At 49.0% G+C, this 22,183-nt stretch overlaps 1 protein-coding gene across 1 annotated transcript in view; it reads left to right on the plus strand.

Moving 5' to 3' along the window:
- ZFAT (zinc finger and AT hook domain containing) overlaps nucleotides 1–22,183 on the plus strand; it is a 137,264-nt gene that overhangs the window by 52,624 nt on the left and 62,457 nt on the right. The window contains exons 7-10 of the mRNA XM_006879270.1: nucleotides 635–867; nucleotides 9,906–9,993; nucleotides 11,418–11,567; nucleotides 13,174–13,347. Coding sequence (XP_006879332.1) covers nucleotides 635–867; nucleotides 9,906–9,993; nucleotides 11,418–11,567; nucleotides 13,174–13,347 — 645 coding nt within the window. The remainder of the gene's footprint in view (nucleotides 1–634; nucleotides 868–9,905; nucleotides 9,994–11,417; nucleotides 11,568–13,173; nucleotides 13,348–22,183) is intronic.

Here is a 22,183-nt window from a genome sequence, read left to right on the forward strand (position 1 = left end):
CAGACGGCCTCCTTGAGGGCAGCTCTGTGGGTGTGCAGACGGTGACTAGTCCCACTGCCGCAGGACGTTAACAACAAGACCCTGTTTACTGGCATGTGATACATTTACATTAGCTTTAAGTAGTGGCCGTGGTCTAGGTGAGCAGAGCTTGTTGGAGTCTTAGAGCGCTCCCTGCAGTAACAGCCCCACGTGCTCCCTGCAGTCTCAGCCCTAAGTGCTCCATGTAGAGTCACAGCCCTGAGTGCTCCCATCAGTCACCATGCTGAGTGCTCCCTGCAGAGTCATCAGTTTTGGTGGCTGTCCCCTGGGGAGTGGTGAAACCACATGTCCCAGGAGTCTGCAGAGTGTAGACTTTGTGATTAATGCATGTGCGACATTGCACTTGGCACCCAGTTGCTTCTCCTTCCCTAGCTCTGCCCTCATGACAAAAAACAAAAGCAAAACCAAAACCCCAGCATCTTGAATGTGGGCAATCAGCCCCCACCTGTGAAACATCCCTTCCAGACTCAGCTATGATAGACCTGTGAGGGCAATCAGGAAAAGTACAAGAGGGACAGAAATATAGTACTTAAAAAAATAATCAAATTCAGTATAAAATCGACTTCCTTGTTCTCATGTGCAAATATTTTTTTAGGCAAACTTTTTTGGTACCAAGTGCATTTTGACATGCATGTCCGCACCCACACCCGAGAACATCTGTATTATTGCTCCCAGTGTCATTATTCTTCCATCACCAAAAACTGCCTTAAACGCCATGTAATTCAGAAACACAGTAACATCTTGCTGAAGTGCCCCACTGACGGCTGTGACTACTCGACTCCAGATAAATATAAGCTGCAGGCACATCTTAAAGTTCACACAGAGCTGGTAAGTAGCCCGCCCGCCCGCTCCCCTGGCTGCCCACCTTCTGTCGGTCCCCTGAGTCAGGAGCGGCCCTGCCCCAGGCAGAGCCCAGCCGGGAGGTGCCCGGCAGGACAGAGGCACTCTCTCTGAAGCCACCCCTCCACACATCGCCACAGTCCTCATTCCCCCACGCTCCTCCACGGTGAGGCTCTATTGCAGCAAAAGAATGGCAGTAGGGATGTGCTTGCTTTCCATGCAGATTGTTTGGAGTCATGGAAACCCTAGAGTAAAGGTTTATGAAGTAAAAAGAACTCAAAATGTGTTCAGTGCCATTCAAAAGGATTTTTAACAACAGGAGTGATGGAAATAAGGCTCAATTCTGTCAGATTGATTCTGACTGTTTGATGCATCCTCGATATCATCAGATTGATTCTGTTAGGCACCCTTGATTTGCAGCCGACTCATAGCTGACCCGCCAGTGGGTTTTCAGAAGCTTAGATCGAGATTATCCATCTTTCTCCCACAGAGGGGGTGGTATATTCGAACCACGTGCCTTTGGGTTGGTAATCCCAACTCTTTACCACTAAGCCACTGTTGTTGTTGTTTACTGTCAGGTTGGAACCGACCCATAGCTGACCCTCCAGCGGGTTTTCAGAGGCAGTTAATCACACGGGAGGAGATTGCCCATCCTTGTCCCACAGAGCGGCTGGTGGCCTCGAACTGCGTGCCTTTGGGATTGTAGCACAGCTCCTTGCCACTAGGCCACCAGAGCTCGCTCACTAAGCCACCAGAGCTCCCCAGTTCTGACTCACGGTGATCTTATAAGACAGAGGGGAACTGCACTACAGGATTTCCAAGACTATCAGTCAATCAGTTTTATTTAAGCTGCTGGATCTTTCTTCTCATTGAGCAGCTGATGACTTTGAACTACTGACGTTTGGTTTGGTAGGTGAGCAATTTAACCACTGCATCACGGGACTCCTGTAACTGCAGTTGTTGTTGTTGATTGCCTTGAGTTGAACACAACTCCTAGCGATCCTAGGAACAAAAAGCCTGAAGCCTCTCTACAACTATCGACATCTATCAAAGTTCAGAGTTCCGGAGGCATGTTGTTTAGGAAGTAGATGCCATTTCCTGCTTCCAAATAACTGGTAGTCGCCACCAAATCTGGTCAGGAGGTTCCGTTAGATGATGCGTGTCTGGGGCTTGTAAGGCTGGGTTCACTGTCCAACTCAGTGAAGGCCACTCGCTGCTCCTGTGGTCTTCGTGAGAAAATACACACAAAGCACTTTCATTCACCAAAAGAGCGACGGGTTAACTAAAGATGGGTAATTAAAGGGAGCCTTGGTGCAGTTGTTAAGCTCTTGGGCTGCTACCCAGAAAATCAGCAACTCAAACTCACCAGCCACTCCACAAGAGAAAAATATAACAGTGTGGTCACGTTAAGATTCCAGCTGAGAGACGCCGGGCAGCTCTGCCCAGCCACAGGGACACTGGGAGTCAGCTGGGTGCTGTGGCAATGGCTTGCTCTTTTTAGTTAAGCATCAAGTTGATGTCCATGGTGATACTCGTTCAGTTGCTTAATGGGTGATCATGTCACATGATAAATTTGCAAATTCTGGAACTTGGGAGGCTGGTACCTGATGGTGATTTGAGCCTGGAACACAACATAGTTCAAAACCAACACACCAGGTTGAGTGGACTCTGACTCCCGGCTCATCTGTGGACGGAAGTACAGCTGCCCCTTAGGGTTTCCAGCTGTCCTCTCTAGGGAAGCAGATTGCCTCATCTTTCTCCTGGAGAGAGGCTGGTGGGTTTGAACCACTAACCTTTAGATCAGCAGCTAAGCACTGTAGCATGCAGGTCCTTCAGGAAAGTCCTGAGTGCCTCGTACAACCACACAGAGGCCTTCCTCATCCTTCCTGGAGAGGGGACAGGACCAGTGGCAGTGGGGTGATCTTTCAATATAGGTAGTCAGTGGAGACTTGGCCCCTGTCTTTGGAAGGTGCATAACTAGAAAGATAACTATATTTTAAAAATATGTTAAATGTGCTTGCTAGAGATAATGAAAAATTTGCCAAGAAAGCACAAAGTAATGGGAACTCTCTCCATAATCTTTCTTGAAATAAATGTGTATTCTCATTTTATATGGGTTGGGTTCTTGATTTTTCAAGTGGAAGAAAATATTATTTAACTAAGATAATTTGACATGTAACCAGGAAGAACCAGTCCCTGGAGAAGGACATCATGCTTGGAAGGGTGGAGGGACAGCGCAGGAGAGGAAGACCCCGGATGAGATGATTTAACAGTTTCTGGGGTAATGGGGGTAGGTGTGTCAGAGTCAGTAAGACCAGCTCAGGACCGGGCAGTGTTCAGAGCTGTTGTACATAAGGTCACAAGAAGTTGCAGGTGACTCAACTGGGCACATAACAGCAACAATAACAACAAGATGATTGGATATGTTTTTCCCCCTTTCCAAGAGCTGTAACAATGTACTCTTAACACAATTAAGTGGGCTTCACGGAATGCTACAAGAATGAACAATTATGTTTTAGAAGTACAGCCAGATGCTCTTTAAAAGCAAGAAAGGGGAGACTTGGTCTCTGCTTTGGACGTGTTGCCAGGAGGGGCCGGGCCCCGGGGAAGGACAACCTGTTTGATAGAGAGTGGGGAGAAAGAGGAAGACTCTGATGGGACGGATTGACACAGCTGCCGCCAACAGTGAGCGTAAGTGCTGTGCAGATTGTGAGGATGGAGCAGGAGAGGCATTTATGTTACTGTATGCAGGCTGCTCTCAGTCAGCTGACCTGATGGCACCTAACGGCAGGGAGACGGGCTGTTTGGGTTTATCCAGAGCCTTGAAGACCTCAGGCAACCCGGATTTTGGTGCATAATGTAGTCTCTTACTCTAGGATGCCGCGTGAAAGGGCTGCCAGGCGGATAGAACCGAGTCAGTGGGGAGGAAGCCCTGGCTGTCTCATCTGAGCAGGATGTTTGCTGCCTCCTGGCTGGAATCTTCTCTCACTTTCTCCTGCCTCAGACCCTCTGCTCAGTTTACCTTGGACTCTCTCCTGTCAGGGACCCTCTCCTCAGCTTCTCTCTGACTCTCTCCCCTCAGAGACCCTCTCCCCAGCTTCTCTCTGGCTTTCTTCCCTCTGAGACCTTCACTCAAGCTTGCTTCTCTGGCCGTCTCTCCACTGGGATCCTCTCCCGAGCAGGTAGCCAGCTGTGTCCCTCTGGGTCTTCCTCCTCAGTTTGTTTCTGGCTCTCTTCTCCCTGGGATATTCTCCCAAGCTTATCTCCCTGGCCCTGTCCAGCCCACTGTTACACCACTGTGTCAGTCTGTCCTGTTTAAGGCCTTCCTCTCTTTGACTGACCCTCCACTTTGCCCAACATGATGTCTTTTTCCAAGACTAGCCTTCCCTGACAACATGCCCAAAGTTTGTGAGCCAACGTTTCACCATCCCTGCCTCTGAAGAACCCCCAGTTATAAGTGTTCTTTTTGACGGTCCATGGGGCATGTTAAAGGTAGGCTTGTGTGGTTAAGTGCTCTCAAGTCTACGACAGCCCTTAGCAACCATCTGAATGGCGGATCTGCACCTGGTGCACGTCGTTCTCATGACCCCTGGGCTGCTCAGGACCATAGTGACAGTCACCGTGTCAGTTCATCTTGGTGAGGGTTTCCTCTCTCTCTCTCTCTGACTTTCTGCTTTTCCCAGCACGATGGCTCTCTCCAAGGACTGGTTCCTTCTGAAAATATGTCCCAAATAAGTGAGGCAAAATGTCACTGTCATTACCTACAGGGGACACTCTAGTTGTATTTCAAGACATTTTGTTCTTTTTACAGTCCATGGGATACTCAGTTCTTTTCACCAATATCACAATTAAAAAGTAACAATTTCCACATTATCCTTATTCATTAACTGACTTTCAGATTCACAGGAAGCAGGTGAAAAGATCATGACTTGACTCAGATGCACCTTAGTCTTTATACTGACATCCTTGCTCTTTAAAACTTTGGAGAGGTCCGTGGCAGCACACTCCCCCAGAGTAACAACATGTCTTTTGATTTCTTTTTTGCTGCTACCTTGGGTGTTGATTGTAGATCCTGTAACATCAAATAGTTGACAATTTCAGTCTTTTCTCTATCATGATGTTGCCTCTTGGTCCAGTGGTAAGGCTGTTTTCTTGATGAAGTTGAAACGTAATCCATATTGAAGGCTGTAGTCTTTGATCTTCTATAGTAAGCGCTTCAAGTCGTCTTCATTTTCTGCAAACAAAGTCCTGTCACCTATGTCATAGTTTGTTGAGGCTTGTCCAATTCTGGTTCCACATTGTTATAGTGTAGTTTTTCTGATAATTTCCTTAGCATATAGATTGAATAGGTGTGGAGAAAGACTATAGCCCTGATGCACAGCTTTTCTGATTTTAAACCTGCAGGGTTCTCTTGTTCTGTTTGAATAACCGCTTCCTGGTCTATGTGTAGGTCTCTCATAAGCACATGAATTGTTCTGAGATTCCTACTCTTCTCACTGTTAGATATAATGTGTTATGATGCACATAGTCAGATGCCTTTACTTAGCAGTTCACAGTCTCCACGGGTCCGGCCCAGTGGCCTTGATTACATTCCCCGGTCATTCTCACTCATGTGCTGCAGCCATGTTCCCTCCCCTTTGATGAGTCCTCCCACCACATCAGCTTCTCTTGTCTAACCTTTCTAGTTGCTATTATCAGTCTGATCCACTGAGATAGTTCCTAAAAGAACAGCTTGCTAAAGCAGACATCTCTTAGCAGTTACGGCTCAGAGGTGACACTTCTCCAGTGCCGTGTGGGCCAGCACCCCCTCTGAGGCTCAGACCCCGGGAGGGAGGGAGTCTTTTCCAGGATTGGAGCCCTTAGTGCTCAGCCCTGTACCCCAAGTCTGGACGGCTGCTGTTGCTACCCCAGCCCATCCTCATTTTATTTTTTAGCTGGGACCTTTTATTGTGGTCAGGGTATGGTCCTGGCCCATTCAGCAGTGTATGTGATAACAATAAAAACTGCACCGACAGCACTCTTCCCATTTCTTCCTTGGGCTTCCTGTTTTCATTTGTCCTCTCCTGTCCCTTCCTGCCTTCTGAGCTGGTTTTGGACCAAGTGCTGCCCTGACAGTGTCACGTGGTTGATGGTCTGAGGAGCAGACTTCTCGAGGTGCTACAGTTCAGCCGTGTTACTGTTCTGCGGTGCTACAGTTCAACCATGTTCCTGTTCTGCGGTGCTACAGTTCAACCATGTTCCTGTTCTGCGGTGCTACAGTTCAGCCGTGTTACTGTTCTGTGGTGTTACTGCTCAGCTGTGTTACCACTGTTCTGCAGTATTACTGTTTGGCCGTGTTACTGTTCTGCGGTGTTACTGTTCAGTGGTGTTACTGTGTGGCCTTGGGCTGCAGGGTGAGCTCGGCAGGTGGGCTCAGGGACAGGCTTGAAAGGTGCCTAGGGGACACAGGGGTTCCTTCAGTCTCTATCAGACCAGTAAGTCTGGTCTTTTTATGACTTAGAATTTTGTTCTACTTTTTCCCTCCCTTTGTCCAGAACCTTCTTTTGTGCACCCTGCCAGAGTGCTGGGTCCGTGGTCCCATGGTTCTTTCTGGCTGGCTCCTCTGTTAAAGACACTGTGTGGGTCTGAAGGCTGGTCCCGTGGCAGGGAGTGAACCCTCAGGCCCAGGGCACTTCATGGTCATTGCTGCCTGAGTGTCCCTCTCCCATCCGGTGGGGGTCCCCCTCAGCCTCCCTGATCTCAGCTTGCTGTGCCAGTTTGAATTTTCATCTCCAGCACAGAGCCAAGGTTTCCAAACAAATAAGTGAGTTCTAGGAGCCCACCTTCCTCCAGCACCCTTTCCTACTGTGTCCTTCGGACAATCTTCAAAGGCATCAAGAAATAAGAGGGCCTGACAAGCACTGAGATAAATTGCTTTCAGATGGTCAGAGATTAAAAGAAATAAAAATCAAATAGCAGAGGCTCTGGGGAGATAACTGTAAACTCTTTCAAAGCCCTTCTAGTTGCCTCCATCAGGACTGATGACAAGGGCACCTGGGGCTGGTAATGCTGAGAGCCTGAGGTTGGGGGGCCCGTGGGTCCAGGGCATTATTCCAGGGTGCAGTGTGGGGGACACATGTGTCTGCACATGCTGACTCAGGAACAGGTGACCCGAAAGGGGCAGGGACAGTGAAGCAGGTGGTAAGGTACTTGGAGAAGCCAGAACCTCTGTTCAGAGCGTGTGCCGTGGGCTGGGTGGGCAGCCTGGTGCTGTTGATTAACTGGTCAGTGTGATTACCTTGCAGGATAGGGACTTGGGTCTCTGCGTAGTTGGTAGGACAGTGGCCATGTGGTACCTTGATGTAAAATAGCCAAAAAGTGAGGGAGTTGGAAAGTGAGGTGGCCAGAAAGTTAGCTCGTAAGAGGAGGCAGATGGACTAAAGCCGTGACTTCTCCCAGATAGAGAAAATGACTCCAGTGGGTCAAACTAAGCGTTGAAGGCGGCATCCTAGGCAGGGACTCACGCACTCCCTGTAGATGCTGGCTCATCCTTGAAGACCTGGGGCTCATCCCCGGACCTTGATTTCCCAGTCTGTAATATATCCTTTCAAGACTGCTTGTGAGTCTCACATTGAAGAAATTCCATGAAAATCCCGTACATATAATGTATTGACTGCTGGGGCGGAGCTGGCTCTACTGTGAAGTCAAGCCCCACAATGAGCTTGATTCATGGAACGTGATCAGTTCCATCCCTCTCTGTTTTGTTTTGTTTTGTTTTGTTTTTCCTTCTTTAGTGAAAGCAAGAGCAAGATTTATTGGGGAAAAATACTTTCAAAGGTAGACATAGAGGGACAAGGCACCACAAGTCCTTGTAAGGACTCTGGATAATCCCTCTCTTTTGAAATGGAGCTGGTGTTATCTGCCTCCGTGCGCTCCCTGAGCTGTGCGGAGCCAGGTGGAAATTAACATGTCATCATACTTTAAAATATGGACTGTATTACACTGCACATGTAGCTCTGATGCGACTGTTACTGTTGCTGATGGTGGTATGGTGATAAAGGTGGTGTTGGTGATGGCAGTCGTGCTGATGATGGATGTGGTGGTGATGATGAATGGTGGTGACGGTGGTGGTAGTCGTGTTGATAATGGTAAAGGTGATGGCTAATGGTATTCATGGTGGCCGTGATGATGGGTGTTGTGATAGTGGTAGTACTGATGATGTATTTGGTGGTGATGATGAATGGTGGTGATGGTGGTGGTGATGATGTTGTTGTTGATTGTCTTTGAGGCGAGCACGACTCATAACGATCCTATGAACAAAAGACCCGAAGCCGCTCGACAACTACCAACATTTATCAAAGTTCATAGAGTTTCTGAAGGCATGCTATTTAGGAAGTGGATGCCACTCCTGCTTCTAAGTGATGATGACAGTAATGATATTGTCATTGTAGTGGTGGTGGTGTTGATGATAGTGATGGCAGTGGTGAGGTGTTGGTGATGGTGGTGGTGATGGTGGTGATGATGGTGATAGTGATGTGGGTAGTGCAGGTGATGGTGGTGTTGATATGGTATGATCTTAGTGGTGATACGTTGGTTGTGGTGGTGACGGTAATAATAGTGATGGTGGTGTTGGTGGTTATGGTGGAGATATTAATGGTGGTGGTGCTGGTGATAACGACAGGTAGTGATGGTAGTGGTATTGATGTAATGATGGTAGTGATGATGGTGGTGGTTGTAGTGATGATGGGGAAGATAGTGATTGAGGTGGTGCCAGTGGTGGTAGTGATGTAGTCATGATGGTGGTGGTGATGATGTTAGTTGTTGTAGAGATGGTGATGGTGCTAATGGTGAGAATGGTGATGATGGTTGTTGCAGTGATTGGGATGATGATAAGGTAGAGTTGTGATGGTGGTGATGTTGATGTGTTGATGATGGCAGTGGTGGTGATGCTGCTGGTGGTGGTGATGGTGGTAATGATGGCATTGGTAGTGATGTTGGTTGTTATGGTGATGGTGGTGGTGGTGATGTGTTGATGGCAGTGGTGGTGATGATGGGTGATGCTGCTGGTGGTGGTTATGGTGGAAATGGTGGCATTGGTAATGATGTTGGTTGTGATGGTGGTGTTGTTGATGGTAATGATGGTGTTGATAATGATATTGGTGGTGTGGTGATGGTGAAATGGTGGTGGTGGTGGTGGTAGTGGTAGTGATGAGGTAGTGCTGGTGATGATGTTGGTGGTGTTGGTAATGATGGCAGGAGCACTGATGATAGTTGTGGTGGTGATGGTGGTGGTGATAGTGATGGTACTGATGGCATTGGTGATGATGCTGGTGGTTATAGTGATGGTGATGGTCATGATGATGTTATTGTCATGGTGATGGTAATTGTGGTGATAATGATGAAGGTGGTGCTGGCCGTCGCAGTGAGGATGGTGAGGGTGATGATGTTGGTTGTTGTGGTGATAGTGATATTGACAAGGATGATGCTAATGATGGTGGTGGTGATGATGGTAGTTATGATGGTGATGTTAGGTGTGGCTGCAGTGGTGGTGATGGTGATAATGATGGGTGGTGATGATGGTGATAGTGGTAGTGATAATGGTGGTGGTGGTATTCATGTGGGGATGATGGCGGTGGTGATGATGACGGTTGTTGTGATAATGATGGTGTTAGTGTTGATGTGGCCATGGTGGCAATGATGATGATAATTGTGGTGGTGATGGTGGTGGTGGTGTTGATGTGGGGATGATGGTGGTGCTGACGATGATAGTGGTGATGATGATGGTGGTGGTGGTGATGATGATGGTTGTTGTGATAATGATGGTGTTAATGTTGATGTGGCAGTGGTGGCAATGATGATGGTAATTGTGGTGATAATGGAGGTGATGGTGTTGATGTGGGAATGATGGCAGTGGTGATGATGATGGTGGTGGTGGTGGATGTGGTGGTGGTGATGACAATGATGGGAGTGCTGGAGGGGATGGTTATTCCCCACAGAGTTCAAATTTAAAAGAGACAGTCAATTGATTAAACTCTCTTTCTATTAAGGACAAAAGGAGTTATTCTTGTCCTGTGTGTGAAAAGTCTTTTTCAGAAGATCGATTGATAAAGTCACATATCAAGACCAACCATCCCGGTAAGGTTATGCATTTTAAAGCAGAAGATTAAGTTAAAAAATGCGTATGTTTACTTTCAAGTACATCACTTGCATTAAGTGAAAGTGAAGAGGGAAGAAGACCTCAGCAATTCAAGGGAAATACCTGTTTAGGGCTGAGGATTTCATCGTATAAGTCTTTGTTTATTGTTCACATTTCCCTGATCTTCAGATAATTTTTTTCCCCTGAACCTTCCCTCGTGCCCCCATTTAAAGAGAGCTCTGACATGGATCCCACTACACCCTCACCAGCCCTGGTATGTTCCACCTGGGCCATGTGTGTGTTCCCAAAGTGGTGGCTAGTGAAGGGGTGTTCATTCCTCCCAGGCTGAGAACCCAGTCCCTTCATCCCTCGTGTTCCTCAGGTGTGGGTGCTCCCTGGCCCTCCCTGCTCTGTCACTTCTGTCCCCATTGCCTGGACATTTTTCCTCTCCTTTTCTCCTGGTGGATTTGTGTTAATTCATTAACACAGTTCACTTCTCCCTTGTAACCTTGTCCTTGGAAAGTCATCTGTGACTCCTGGTCTGGGTAAGGCCCTTCCATATACTCCTGCAGGGCTGCCTGACCCCTCCCAGAGCTCCAGACATCTGTCATTTATCACCATGTCCCCCACAATGGTGGCTGAGAGCCATTAGAACCATCCCTTGAGCCGGGTCAGGGGAGCAGACACCGTTACGCACCAGTACAGATGCGTTACAGGTGAGCTGGGCACACCTCTTGCTTCCCGCATGTCCAATTGGCCAGTTTGTCTTTGTCTTGTGTCTGCTCCCAGAGGCAGGGATTTGCCTCAGTGGTTTTAAATGATAATTCATGGAGGAAAATGAAATCACAGAAAAGTTCTAACATGCATGAATTCCCCTCCCCCTCCCCCCGCACTCTGACCATCATAGTTAAAAAACCAGAATTAAGAGTCATTCTCTACTAACACCTAGCATTAGTCTACTTGCGAATTTTCCGGGTTCACACAAAGATTATTTATTTGACAATTGATTCATCCGAACCGAGACCCACACACTTAGCTTTGAGTTTTTTTGACTGAAGTTTCTTTTAGTCTCCCAGAGCCCTTTCACCCTATCCCTCTGTAATCATAATTTGTTGGAGGAAACACCACATTTTGTATCAGTTGCCACCTGTTGATGCGATCTCTCCGTCCTGATACTGTTAATAGATACTCATCTCTGATTGGATTGATTACAGTCTGAAATGGTTTAGATTAGACAAAAGATTTCAGTCTTTAGTCAAGAATTCCATCCCGTGACACTGAGCCGTGACCCCCTCCCTTTGCCCCTTCAGGGACGCAGAGCTTGACCAGTAGGTTCAGCTGCGCCCTGAGGTTCATTCCCATCCGTCCACCGCGGCTGGAGCAGTCCTCGGCCGTGTGTGATGGTTGTCCTGTCTCCTTCCAGAGGTCTCCATGAGCACGATTTCTGAGATTCTCGGGAGGAAGGTGCAGCTGAAAGGCCTCATAGGAAAGAGAGCCATGAAATGCCCCTACTGCGACTTCTATTTCATGAAGAACGGCTCAGACCTGCAGCGTCACATCTGGGCTCACGAAGGTCAGTGCAGTCAGTGCTCGGTGTGCGACTCTGTGCACCTCTGCTGCAATCTGGACGCACATCTCCTTACACCACCTGTACACGCCAGCCGAGGACCTGAGCACGGGGCTCTGGCGGTGGGAGGGCGAGGGCGTGAGTGGGAGCACGTCCAGCCTCACAGTCCGTGCGCTCACGTTACTCTCCTCACGGTCGTGGTGAAAGCAACCGTTAGGGTTTGGCTTCTCTGTGATGGTGCCAGATGGTGTGTCTGCAGCCTGTGTGAGTGCCGTCTGGTCAGTTGCTGCTCATAGTGACCTGTACAATGAGCACATGCAGCATGGAGAAGGCCAGGTCTGCCTTCTGTTAACTCCACAGAGAACTGTCCCCCTCAGCAACATCCACAGGACCAGAATAATAGCTCCACGGTCAGACAACGCCCCTCCGTTTCCACACTCCTGTATCTACTTCTGTCCATCATAGGGGCTGATATTTATTGCCAAAACTGTAGGGTTTATTAAGGAAATAGGTTGAAGGGTGGCAGGGAAGGCAAAGGCTATCACACAGTGAAAGACCTGGTTTAGGCCAACAACACAAATAAGCCTCTGGTTTCCTCCAGTAAGCCTTGTCTCAGAGCAGTCCTGGCTCCGTCTCCAGCCGTCTGTCAGGCTACGTCTCTCCACAGCCTGGCCATCTCTCCCTCCTGGGCTAGCCCCACAGCCGTTGATGATTTACAAGACACTGACCAGCAATGAACTGTGTGCCTTCCTTTTAAGCAACTGGAGACCACACCCCCAGAGGTGTCTAGGGCAGTGGCTAGAAAAGCCATTTTCAAAAGTCCTAAGCTCACATGACCTCATGTACAAGAGGTCAAACACGGCCTGGTCCGCCCACCCCCCCCCAGCCACTGCTGTGTTGGAGCCCGTTGTTGGAGCTGCTGTGTCAGTCCCTCTCCTTGAGGGCCTCCACGGTCCCTTTGTCCCTCCGCATTACCAAGCCTGAGGTCCTTCTCCAGGGACTGTCTGTCCTGATACCTGTGAGATGAAGTCCCACCAGCCTTCCTTTTAAGGAGCGTGATGACTGGACTTCTTCAAAGACAGACTTACTCATTCTTCTGACAGCCCACACTAGTCAGTGCTCTTTACTGATTCCCTACGTCAGAGGCGTTGACTCTTCTCCTGGCCCGGGCATTCTGGAATTATTGAAGTTATTGAAATGTTTTAGAAGAGCTGCCTGATCAATAAGATAAGAGTATAAAGGTGCCATTGTGGGTCCGGGTTCAGTCTTCGTGGTCTTCTCCTCTGTGGTGGTCAGAGCATTTGAAATCTGTCCCTAAGCTGGTGTTGAAATGAGTGGTCAAGTTCACATGCGAGATGCTGCCAGCCCCACGGTGGTACCATCCTGTGAGCTTTCTCGTGTTGCTGGCTGTCGGTGCATCGACTCCGATGGCTGCATCTGTGAGGACTGCCCCGCACGGGGAGCTCTCCAGCGAGGAGAGGCAGGATGTGGAAACGTTGATGGGAGACTTGTGCTTGGTGGGATCAGAGAGAGGCTTGGCACGGAGAACCGAGGCAGACGAGGACGAAGGGCACACACGCGTGTCACACCTGTTGCCGTTGCTTCCTGGCAGGTGTGAAACCCTTCAAGTGCTCACTGTGTGAGTACGCCACACGCAGCAAGAGCAACCTGAAGGCGCACATGAACCGGCACAGCACTGAGAAGACGCACCTGTGTGACATGTGTGGCAAGAAGTTCAAGTCCAAGGGGACGCTGAAGAGCCACAAGCTCCTGCACATGGCAGACGGTGAGTTAGCCTCTAAATGGTGTTTTTGGGAAGCTGTTGTTGGGCCGGGGGTCTTGTTCACGGCTGTGGTCTCAGCACCTGCAGCAGAACCTGACACTAGCAGGCACCTGCCTTGTATATAGTGGCATGAGCGAGGGAGGGACGCTGCTTTGTCAGAGACAGAGGTCCACAGGAAGCCTTGATCCTGCACTGTGGGGGTGTCCAGGTCTCCCCGCCTGGGGCCCGAGGCTCATCAGGGCAGCACCCCACTTGGCCTGGCTTATTTACACACAGTTCTCACTGTCGAAGCTGCGTCGGGCATCCGGGACTTGTGCTGTTCCCCACAGATTGCGCACTTGCGTCCAGCACGTCTGTTGGTGACATAATCCCAACAGCACATGCCCACGTTGCGTGTCCGTGCCACATTCTGGCCGTCCTCAAACCATTTCAGAGTGTAACCAGAGCTTCCATATGCAGCAAGAAGCAAGACCATGCTCGTGACTCCTTTGTTGTGATAGTTGTTTTGTTGTGGATATCTGAAGGAGAGCCCGTGGTATCCCCAATGTCTGCCTGTATGAACAGTCTTCGGGCAGCTGGCCTGGTCAGAGAAGCGTATTTGAGTGGCTTTCTCATTTCTGCATTTGAGAACCATTGGTTGAGTCCCTGCTGTGTGCCATGAAGGCAGGTTCTGGGGTAAAAAGTTGGTAAAGGGACAGTCATGTCTTCAAGGGGTCTGTAATCTGTACCCAGGACGGTGGAGCCTACAGGTTATCAGTGTAAGTGCTGTGGTCACGGGGAGGTGACTGGAGGCTCTGGGGAGGAGGTGTGAGTGGGCAGTGGACTAGGGCTGGATGCAGAGGAGGAAGCAGGCTTATACTGGGAGGACAGGCCACCACCCCACCACTTGGTGCTGCGGCCCCACAGACTGTAGGCTGGAACCCCGCCCAGTCCCGGCCATGCTCGTGACCACTGTTCTGCTTAAGTCCGTTGCTGCAGACCTTGTCAGTCCATCGTATTGAGGAATTTATTTATCCATTCATTGTGTTACCGTCATGATGATGAGGATGGCACAGCAAAGGGCAGAGTTCGAGCCATTGTTCGTAGAGTCACTATGAGTCATAATTGGCTCAGTGGCACTTAACACCTACGGTACCGAGGGGCTTCTGGAGGTCACAGGGGTCTCCCCTCTCTCAGGCTTGACTCCACCAGCGGCTCCTCTGGAGGGAGGTGGGCATTCTCTTCCCTTGAAATATGCAGCCTCCAGAAACCCATCGGAGGGTCACCTGGTTTTCACTCGGTGGCAGGGAGGGAGGGAGGGCAGGACTCAGTGCTCTCTGTCACCATGCATAGGACCTTTGTCCAAGAATTTTTAAAAATGCCACTTTACTAAAAACCACAGCTATGTGAAGGACTTGTCAATAGCTTATGGAATAAGATAGATAAATGATACAAATACATGCATATCTGTGGATTTTATTGTTATTTAGCACAATTCTGTCAACGTGTTGGAATTTCCTGTGTAAGATAAAGCAAGTCCAGCAGTGCTTTTTGACTGTAGAACATAGAGGGTGATGGAGCCCCTGGACCCACCTTTGCTTTATGGTGTTTTTTTTTAGCTTACATCGCGTTTCCTTCTTCCTCCTGGTGTTTGTGCAGTCCTCTGCATACACTGTGTCTCTTCACATCGCTCATGCACATTGTCTTTTCCACAATTAGTTATCATGGATCTGGGGCCATTAGAAACCGTTTTTACTTTGTCCCGTTGGATCTCTCCTCCCTTCACCTCCCACCTCTATGTGCACAGCAAACTCTGCCGGCCTCGTAATTTCCGTTCTTCATCCTTTCCATCTCTTCCCTTTTCCCACTTCCCCTTTTGGACATTTGTACACGACCCATGAATTATCCATTTTTACAGTAATGGCCATATGCTGTATTTGTCTTTAGGAGACTCAGATACTTTACTCAACATAATACTCGGTAGACTCACCCCCTTCGCTTTTGGAATGTGCAGGGGAGCCTGCCAGCTCTGAGTGTGGTGACCTTGGCAGTGTCCAGTTGAGTGCTGTAGGAGATGACGTTGAGCCTGAGGACCCAGTGAGGAGGCTACGTGCTTGGATGGGAACAAGACAGAGAGTACTGGGGAAGATTGCTGTTAGCACTCTGGCAGAAGTCCTGAAGAGCAATGATGTCAGCCTAAAGACTAAGGTGCACCTTGTTCAGGCTACAGTCTATCCAGCCACCTGCTATGCAGCTGAGAACTAGACAGTGAATAAGGATGACAGAAGAAGAATCAGTGCATTTGAGTTGTGTTATTCCATGGCCTGGCAAATGAACCAACAGATTTGTGTTGGAGAAAGTGCAACACGAACGTTCCTTAGAGGCAAAGTTGATGAAGCTTCGTCTCACGTGTTTTGAACGTTGTTAGGAGAGGCTTTTCCAGCAAAGGAGAGGAAGGCCCTTAATGACGCGTATTGGTGGGTGTCTGTGGCAATGGGCGCGTGTGTTGAGGATGAGAAGGATGGGTCACGATAGGACAGAGTTCAGATCTGTGGTTCATAGGGTCCCTGTGAGCTGTACCCAGTGGCACCTAAAAACGAGGATGGAGGGTTTACGTGGAAGAAACCAGTCACACTGTCATAACAAGCAGTGCCCAGCGAGCGGAAACGTGCCCATAGCCCAGACCGCTGAAAGCACCAGCCGAGAAAGTCGGTACACTCGACCCCACGAACAGTGAGCCCCAAAGGTCCGGAGCCGCCTGCAGGTCCAGCCAGCATCTGTCCTTGACCTGATGGCACGGTGCACTGACATCCCTAAGCTCCTACACCCACGAGTCATCTCCACCTCACATTCATGATGTAGCTTTGAAGAACGTATATGCATCTTGTCTGTATTTTTTATTTTATTCATATTTTATCTTGCTCATTTCTAGGAGCTCTTTGTATATTAGTGATTTGCAATATTTGCATATATTTCTCTCCTTTATAATTTATTTTTATGTTTTATCATATTTCTTAATATACGGATTTAAAAACCTGTGTACCTTTAAATTTTTCAATCTTCTTTATCCCCCCCCCTTTATTTTCTCTGTTGTGAAAGAAATGCACTCATCTTAGGAAAAAAGTCTTTTATATTTTCTTCACATTTTATTTTTTGGTTTCCCAATTTTTACAATGTTTCATATCTTTGGAATTTATCTTGGTGTGTGATGTGTGGTAAGAATCTTAATTTGTTTGTTTTCAGATATTAATTGACTCAGCATATTTATAGAGAAATTAATCCTCTTAGTGTTACTTTGAAATGACAGAATTTCCCAAGATGTTGGGTCTGACTCTACGTGTTTGCTGTCTTTCCGTGATCTTTATTCTTATACATTGTCTTGAATGGTATTGTTTTAATAATTAAGCACACAGAAGCACACACCATTTCCTTTCTTTTTTTTCGGTGTCTGTCCCCTCCTGAACTTAGACAGCTCTAGTTCGATGATTGTTGCTTTGGGTGAACGCTGGAATTGCTTGGCCACAGCTGTGATAAGTACCCTCCCTTCTGTGAAAGAAGAGAGGACAGGAGCTCTTTGGCGGGGCGGATGGCTTTACCTCTTGGCAGCATCAGTAGCAGGCTTTGCGTTCACTAGAGACCTGTGCCCCTCCTGAAGGCACAGCTGTCTGGATGAGGCTGACGGCACTAACCTTAGAATTAACTCTTATTCAGAAGCCAGCCTTGCTGTGCAGCCTGCCCCAAATTATTAGGTTTTGGACTGTAATTGTGTCAGGAAGAATTCACGTAGTTTTGCTGAAAGACGTTCTGCCAGACTAGGGCCAGCAAAGGCTGGATTTGAGTCTAACTTGCCACTTCTTAACACAATAACCTTGGTCAGATGACCTCACTGAGTCCTTGCTGCGTCACCTGGAAAATAGGGGTGTTTATTCATCCCACCTTCCTAAGTGAGTTTAAGGAATTGTACCTCATACTCACCTGGAGTTTTTCCGTGGTTCTATTTCTTCTCATTGTCCTTTTCCTCCTTATCCTTCTACATCTCCCCCCCCCCCAATTAATTTTGCTTATTTTATTGTTGTTCTTGTGGATAGAAACACTAAAACATACACCAGTTCTACAGTTTCTATAGGTACCACTCTGACATTGACTGTTCCTTGAGTTGTGTAGCTGTCTTCATCTTCCTTGTCTGAGAGGTTCCTCCCCATTACCATAAAGCACTTTGATCAAAGAATTGATTGTAAATTCCTGATCAGACGGGGGTGGGGGGGAATGTAGAACACAATTAAAACTTCCCAGTGGCTTAGATTTTCTGTAGCTGCTGAAGTTGGGTAAACCCCTGTAACTGTTTCTCTGAGAGTATCTTTAAACTTTAAATAAAAAAATACCCTCTAATTGTTGACAGCTTCAGTTTGCTAGGCTCTACATCAACACTCTTGGTACTAGCAGCTAGGGAATTAAAAGACAAAATTGCATTGGGAATGTCTGCTGTCAGAGACCTCTCCAAGGTACTGAGGAGCAATGATGTCAGTCTGGAGACTAAGGTGCGCCTGATATAGGCCATGGTCTTTGCCATTATTTGCTGTGCGTCAGAGAACTGGATAATGACTAGGGATGATAGAAGGAGAGTTGATGCCTTTGAGCTGTGGTTCTGGAGAAGAGTATCGAACATACCATGGACCCATGGACTGCTAGGAGAACAAACAAGTTCGTCCTAGAGAGAGTGAAGCCAGGCTGTTCCTTGGAAGCAAGGATTCTGAAGCTTCATCTGACATACTTTGGACATGTTGCAAAGAGTCCTTGGAGAGGGACATCATGCTTGGGAGGGTGGAGGGACAGTGCAGGAGAGGAAGACCCTTGATGAGATGGACTGATTCAGTCACTGGGGTCATGGGAATAAGTGTGTCAGAGACAATAAGATTGGCAAGGGATAGAGCAGGTTTTAGGGCTGTTGTATATAGGGTCACTATGAGTAGCAAGCGACTCGATGGCACATAGCAAAAACAACAACAATCTTAAAATCAAACAGTAGTATAGCTTAACTAATAAAGAATGCCTGGCTTGGTCCCTCAATGTCTTGGAGTCCTAAGGGCCCATCTCTGGTCATCTTTTCTCTCTATACACACTGGCTCCAAACACCATCTGCTCTAACGGCTTCCACTTTCTTACCACCAGCCCCTTCCTTTCATGTGAGCTCTGACCTGTCTCTAACTCTGCCTCTGCATTTGGGGAACCGAAGACTCCTACCATGTAAGGTGTTCAACACAGAGCTCCCAGTCTTTCTCCCAAACCTGTGCTCTGTAGAATCCAGGAATCACCCCACCTGTAGCTGTAAGATAGTAAATGTTTTAGGCCTTGCGGACCATGGACAGTTCCTTTGTGCTTTGTTGCATTTTGACAAACACTGGACACCTTAAGCTCTTCTCTTCACTTGTGGGCTGTAGACAAACAGGCATGGGCTGTGTTTTGCAGACCCTTTGCTCCCTCATCTCTCTAGATATCAGCAGGCTTTTCCAAGCAGCTGCCTGAGCGAGAAGCCTTGAGCCAATCTTGACTGTCCACACCCCACACCTGGTCCTTCATAGATCCGTGTGTTCTCTCTTCCACCAGCTGGGGCGTAACACTTCTCACCTCCTGTGTCTCCTCCGTTTTAGAAGCCTCTGCCGTCTTTCCCTCCATGCTCCCCGAGCTTCTTAAGGGGATGCCTGCCTGCTCTTTCCCCCTGAGATCGGTGCTCAGCGCAGCACGTCTGTGGGGACATCAGGCCTTTGCCCCTCTCATCACGACCACAGCTCATGGCTGTCTCCCGAGGAAAGCAGTGCTGCGCTGTAGGAGGAGTGAACATCTTTGGGTAGTGGTGCCGATGAAGAGTGTTGACTATCACGATGCCAAAAGAACACTCACCAGTCTTGGGAGAAGTGAAGCTAGGGCGCTGCTTAGAAGCCAGGACAGTGAGACTTTGGCCCTGTGGCCGTGCTGCCAGGCGGGGCCAGTCCCTGGAGAAGGACATCGTGTTTGCAGTAGTACAGGGTCAGAGAAGGAGAGGGAGCTTCTCATGAAATGCACTGACACCGTGATTGCAGCAGTGGACTTAAGCACCAGGAAGCCGCAGGATCAGGCCAGCCTTCACTCTGCTGTTCATCAGGTCCCTGTGAACTGGAGTTGATACAGCAGCTCCTCGCAGCCACCCCAAAGGACAGGTCACCTGGGGCGAAGCTTTCAAGGAAGGTGGTTGAGTCAGTTTGTGCAAAGGAAAAACTTATCTGTCAAGCTCCAGGTTGCATCCTTCGCTTGTGTTATGAGAGGATGAGAGCATTTCATGCAAGTCAGACATTAAAACATTTTTCCCTTTTTGCTTTAGAAGCGTCCAGCCCCTCGTGGGCCCCGTGTACGTTGGCACATGGTCGTGGGCCCCGTGTACACTGGCACATGGTCGTGGGCCCCGTGTACACCGGCACACGGGGAGGGTGAAACAATACAGGGCTTTATGTGACGTAACCAAACTCTGATTCTTTCATCACAAAATGAAAAGCCGTCTGAAGCTCAGTGCTGGTTCCTGCAGGCCTTCTCCTCCCTGTGGTCCCCCCTTTCTCTCTCGCACTTGAGTTGGGAGAAGTTTGTCTGGGATTTGCGGAGAGCAACCACCCAGGTTGTAAGCACTCTTGGATGAGTGTGTATTAGCCTCGCGATGGGGTGGCTGTGGAAACGAGGCCCAGGGGAAGTGTGTTCTTACCCTCCTTGCAGCCCAGATCTCTTCCTTTGAAAACACGGTGAGGAGCAGGTTAGAGACGGTCCCTGTGTGCCAGCTGGTCTGATCTTACCTCATTCTTCTACGGTGCCCTGGCTCCAGCCCGTCACGGTGCCCCCTCTTACCTTCTTACCTTTCCACACTCCTCTGGGCGTCAGAGTGGGCAAGGGGCGTCTGTGGCTCGTCTCCGTGGGCTGATGGAAAGTCACAGACAGGAGAGCAGATGACTGGGAGGACCTCCTGTGTAAGTCGACAGCGTGCTGTCTCTCTCAGACTTTTATAACCCTCCCTGGAGAATGATGGGCCTGAATGCATAGTGGCCTGTGCTGTTGAGTCCGATTGTACTTCTGGAAAAACCCAGTGATAGCCCGCCCCTTAGTGCTATCTGGGTTATCACATCCGCGGCCCTGATCACCACACCTTTCTCCTGCGCTGCTGCTGGGAGGGTTGAAATCACCAGCCTTTAAATGAGCAGTTAGGCATAGAGCCGTTGTGCCACCAGGACTCCTTAAAATGAATGGTACAGCTTCACAGCGTCGACCACGACCACTCCCCAGGCTGACTGTGGAATGGGTCTCTGTTTCCTAAAGCCTCCCCCAGGGGAGTAGGCTCAGTTACCTGTTCTGTGTCTTGACTGGGCCTGGACCAGCTCCCTCCCTGCTTTGATGTAGCTCTGTGCTGCCCTACTTCCTGCCACACCACCTGCTGCGGCTCTATCCCGCCTGCTGTCAAAGCTGATGCTCTAATTGCTGAGAGGCACCCCTGTCCCCCTGCAGTTGCTTGGAGTTGAGCCTTTAAAGCACAGAGACTCCTCAGACTGTACTTTTATTGCTGTGGTTATTTCTGTTCTGATTTGCGGCTGCACCAGTTACTGCAGACGCACGGACTGTGGAGATGTGTCCTCTGCAGAACTCTGCTGTGAAATAGCTGTAATGCTCCTTGCAGGATTCTCGGCTCATGCCAGCTGGCAAACCTGGACACGCACTGGGCTGCATGGGGAGGCAGTGAGGAAAATCAAGAGCCCCAGAGGGCAGACCCAGCGCGGAGCCACTTCCTGCCCGTGTGACCCCAGGCAGGCCGTCCAGCATCCCTGTCTCTGCACTGTGTGTACTCGTTCCCTGTGGCTGCTGTAACGAGCTAGCCCAATCCCATCGTCAGGCACCATCTAATGTGTTCTGGTTCTGAGGGACCCACTGCACGACAGGATGAAGTGGCCACAATCGTGCACCGTCCTCACACTTGGTGCTGAGTTTATTCCCATGACAGCCAGTGATGCGCATGGTCTTCCTTCTCCCTGAGCGTCTTGCTGACTCTCTACCTTACCAAGCAAGTACTGTCCTCTCCGGGGACTGGTCCCTCCTGATAGCGTGTCCACAGTATGTGCGGGAACATTGTCCTTCCCTGGTACAGTCACTGTCCTTCACCATCAGAGTCTAACACACTGGTTTTTCTTTAGTCATCCTTAGTCTTTGTTCATCTTTCTCATCAGATACACTTAAAAAAGAAGAAAACCAAAAAAAAGAGGCATTTTCGAGAGTGTTCAGCTAAGTGAACTGTCACAAAGAAAGCTCATTTTCCAGGATACGGCATGGGAATTGGGGGGATACGTACATTCTGCAGATGATACAGCCTTGGTTGTGGAAAGGGAAGAGGGTAAGGAACAGCCCCCCCAAATCCTCCCTGTCCCAACTCCCAGCTATGCCCCATCTCACCTCCTGGAGAGCAGTGGTTTAAGCGTCAGATGGCTGACTGAGAGGTGGGCGGTTTGAATCCACCAGCTGCTCTTTGGGAGAGAGATGAGGCCATCTGCACGTGTAAAGGTTTGCAGCCTGGGGAACACCGAAGTCTTGGGGACGCTGCCAGCCTGCTCTGTCCTGCCGTGGCCTTCTGTGTCACTGAGCTGGAATCAATTCGATAGCAGCAGCCTTTTCTCTGGTTTGTTGCTCTTCGCAAGTCACTCTCCAGACCTCTCACACCATAGCTGGTCTTTGTCTATGAGCTTTATAGAAATTGCTGCAAACCTGTCTGAGCTATTGGGTTTGGCATCTTTCTTTTCATTTATGTTCATAAGCTTCGTGTAGGTGGTTGTTTTGCCTCTGAACATCGTAGGTCCAGGGG

Source organism: Elephantulus edwardii, unplaced genomic scaffold (genome assembly GCF_000299155.1).
Source record: "Elephantulus edwardii isolate Elephantulus edwardi_28Jun2011 unplaced genomic scaffold, EleEdw1.0 scaffold00003, whole genome shotgun sequence".
Lineage (NCBI taxonomy): Eukaryota > Metazoa > Chordata > Mammalia > Macroscelidea > Macroscelididae > Elephantulus > Elephantulus edwardii.